Raw genomic sequence first — 3,959 nt, 5'->3', positions numbered from 1 at the left:
TAGGGGAAATGGGGAGAGTTATCAAAGAGTACAAAGTTTCAGTTATGCAGGATGAATAATCTCCGGAGACCTAAGTACAATATGGTGACTATAGTTAATAGCACTGTTTTCTATAGTTGGAATTTGCTGAGAGTAGATCTTAAACTTTCTCGCCACAAAATAAAAGGTAACTAAGTGAGATGATGGATATGTTAATTAGTTTGAGTGTGGTAATCTCAGTTCACAATGCATATGTATATCAAAGCATCACATTGTAACCTTCAATATATACAATTTTTGTTAGTTATACCTCAAAAAAGCTGGGGAAAAAAAACAATCAAACTCAAAGCACATCTCTTCCTAGTCCATTTCCTATTCTTTTCTATAATGCCCTCTGTCTATTTCGCAAGTCAAGGCCAGAAGGTGCCAGACCTCCGATCTTGCCCAGCATTTCATCAGCCCTGTCAAGAGAGAATGAACACTTTTTGGGCACCAGTTAAGTGCTAGGGGGAACAGTTATGAACATGAATTCAGAGTCAGACTAAGTAGAAATCTTAGGTCTTCCCTTACTTTCTAGTTATCTGTTGTGGTGTAACAAACTCATAACTTTTGTTAAATTTCACTGTACTTTCAGTTTGGGTTGATCACCTCTTTGAGTAACACGTTTCTTCCCTCTTTAGGACACAGAATTCTTTAACTGTCATAAACTTACGTCTTTCTTATGGTGGACCCTGAGTCCTAAAACCCTGGAACTTGATGAATAACACCAACTGTGTTTTGTCTCTTTATTCAGATTTTCTAAACTTCATATATCAAAGTAAAGACTAGAATAATTAATACCTCTACTAATAGCTACTGTTTCTTGGATGATGTCCAAATGACTTGCATGGTATTGTTTTACCCTCAGAGTCTCTTTCGATCCTCCTAATTTGCCTACAAAATAGATACCATTATTATCCTTATTTTATCATTAAGGAAACTGAGGTTTAGATCTATGTCACGAGTTGCCCAAAGTCACACAGCTACTAAATGGCAGAGGTGGGATTTGAGCCTAGATCTGAAGAATTGACTATTCCATCTTTCCAAACCACTTACCTCTGTGGTTGGCAGATGTATTGCTGTACAGGCCTCAGTTGTGACAAATGATCCAACAGTGTTTGGGGGCTGGAGAGAATAAAGTAGGGTGCGGTGCTGCCAGTTGCAGGTCAGAGTAGAGAGGATCTGTTTGCCCCAAGGACTCTTGATGAACTCCAGGCCCTCCCTGGGCTTGACCACAGAGAGGTGACCTGGAGAGGTCAGCATAATTCAAGCCCTGGCGGGGTAGATCTGGAGCCCAGCACTTTCTGGGGATATGAGCCACTGTTTGGCCTACCTTCCTTCTAGAAAAAGTCAGGAGGCTGCCACTGCCTCCCTGTACTGCCTGGGTGGCCTCCAAACACCAGTAATATGTGAAGTCATCAGAACTGAGCGGCTGGGAAAATGCCTTTGGTGCCTGTGGCTTCAGATATCCGAGGTCCAAATTATAACTTGCATCTGCCCAGTGAGTCACAGTTCAGTCTCTATACCACAGTGATCTCATTGAATCCTTTGCACTTCCTGGTGGGCTATGATGATCATGTCCATTTGACAGATGGGGAAACAGACTAGAAGAGGCAAGGTGCATTGCTCAAGGTCACATAGAGTCCAAACTTGAGCGCAGGGTCCACTGACTCCCAGTCCTATTCACTTGCACTAGACCAAAGGTTTTCAAACCTCATTGTATGGAGTCCTAGGGTGCTTGGGGCAGGCCAGAGGCAGGGGCTGAGGAGGAAGCCAAGGACGCCAAGTGGGTGAGGCTCTGTCTTCCTTTCCCCACTTCACTCCGGGTTGTACCTATATCAGGATTCCGTGTAAGGCTGGTTTGAGAGATTGGTGTTGCTAACAAAACGTTTTCAGAAGACTGCCCCAAAACTGTTTCTGGAAATTGGGTTCAGGATCCTCTTTCTCAAGGACCTTTTCTCTACAGGGTCAAGAGGAGACCTGCTCTGGTGGAGGATGTACTCATCCCCAGGATGGCAGCACAAGGGAATGTGAAAGGTGGTGGACAGGGAGGCAGCAGACCTGGGTCCAGTTTAGCGTGATGTGGCCAAGTTATTCGCTTCAGTCTTCCCATCTATAAAGATGAGGGGATAAGCCTAGATAATTCTGAAAATCCAGTTTAGCTCAAATAACCTATGGATCTGGGCTATCACGCTTAGTTAATCAGATCTTAAACAAGGGTGAGTCATCTGAAATTGTACGAAAACGTTGTAGATTTTTGTTATGTGCATTTTTCTGGAAGGAATATCGATAGCTTTCATCAGAATCTTAAAGGGATCTGCAGTACAGAGCCTCTAGATTCCCAGGACTTTTTAATTTTTCTCTTTTAGCAGAACTGCTAGGAAATCTTCTCTTTTTTGTGTTTGTGTGGGGAGTTCAGGTTGTAAAAATGGTATGAGAAAGTTATTTGCAGAAATGAAACAAGGGCAACATATAATGATAAACAGAGCTAAAAGATTGGAGGAGCTAGATGAAAGAGTAAGAGCCTGTGAGTAAGCTAAGTCTTGTTTAGGCCCCTAGATCCAGCCATGCCTGATACTCCTTACATTTTTCAGAATGACAGCCCCTCCCCACTTAAAGCATTTTCTGTTTCAATCACCTATATAATAAAAGATGGATGTGCTAATATTATTGAAAGAGGCTCTTCTCATTTGAAAAATTATGACGCTCAACATAGAAAAAACGAAGCAGGAACAGAAAAGAATTGAGGTGGGGATGTTCCTCTCACGCCTTTTTAGAATTTCAGGGAAGAAAAATGCTTCCTGTTTTGTTCCCCATTCTTAATTCTTTTAGCAACCTGAAGACTTTCAGAGGCGGAAAAGACCTTAGAGTCAATCCATTATTACACAGATGGGAAACCAAGACCTAGAGAGGGGACGTGGCTTTCTGGAAGTAGTTGGTAGCAGGTCTGAGACTAGAAAGAACTAAGGTTATGTGGTTACCTTGTCCAAGGGAGACTCCACCTCTCAGTGCTTCTTTCCCAGGCAGGTTTGCCAGATAGGAGAGTTTAAGAGAGTTCTTGTGCCCATGTGTGCTGCTTGGTCACATGGATCTGTATCTTATCCAGAAAGTTCTGCAGTCTGGATTTCCTTTTCAGCTTCTGTGGGCACAAACAATGGAGTGTTTGGCCTAGGGATGTGGGAAGGAGGTGAAAGGGACCAGCGCATCTCTCTGTCTGGGTCCTCTCCTCTTTCAGGTGACAGGCCCACAAGGATCTCCCAGCTAGGCTCGGGGTCCTAGGGATCAGGGCCAGGCTAAACGTAGCCCGGTGCCGCCCACAGCAGGAGGATTTAGACACTGCCGAGTCAAAAGCAGGCAAGCTTTTGGGACAAGTCCAGGGGGTCACTTTTAGCCACAGGGTCTAGCCCTGGGGAGCAGTAACAGCAAAGGCAGACAAAGAGTGGGAGGGGGGACAGCACGACTATTGATCACAGGACCGGCGACAGGGACAAACCTGAAGCTTAAGGAAAAAGAAACTCCAGACCCAGCCTGCCACCCTGCTCACAAAGTACTCAAAGCCGCACAGGAGAAATGACCATTTTAATGTCTGACTTTGTTTCCAACCCCGCCAAAGTGCCATCGTTCAGTGTAGTACAAGGAAGGGCTTGAGAGGTACGAAGTCACGAGACAAACAAGGCCCCCCGCTGCCTCACACACGCACACATGCAGACCACGCGTACACCGCACAGACACACGCACGTGTACCCACGGTTAAATACATGTACAGAGGGACGCGTTTATATATATATATATATGTACACAGAGAGAGAGAGACGTGATCCCGGCCGGCGTCTGGTCCCCCAGGCTCTCGGCATGCCCGGCCCCGCTCTCCGCGCTGTGCCTGGCACCCATGCCTCTGCCAGAAAAGCAGCTGCCCCTCTCCCCGCCCCCTCCCCCCGCTT

General features: G+C 45.5%; 1 protein-coding gene across 1 annotated transcript in view; it reads right to left on the bottom strand.

Annotated features, from left to right (window-relative positions):
- Window positions 1-2,090: 2,090 nt before the first annotated feature.
- Window positions 2,091-3,959, bottom strand: part of ADRA1B (adrenoceptor alpha 1B) — a 44,147-nt gene continuing 42,278 nt past the window's right edge. The window contains exon 3 of the mRNA XM_025043163.1: window positions 2,091-2,131. Within this exon, the coding sequence (XP_024898931.1) occupies window positions 2,091-2,131 (41 nt within the window). The remainder of the gene's footprint in view (window positions 2,132-3,959) is intronic.

The sequence above is a fragment of the Pteropus alecto genome, unplaced genomic scaffold, assembly GCF_000325575.1.
Source record: "Pteropus alecto unplaced genomic scaffold, ASM32557v1 scaffold40, whole genome shotgun sequence".
In the NCBI taxonomy this organism is placed as follows: domain Eukaryota; kingdom Metazoa; phylum Chordata; class Mammalia; order Chiroptera; family Pteropodidae; genus Pteropus; species Pteropus alecto.
This window is presented reverse-complemented; position numbering and strand designations above follow the sequence as displayed.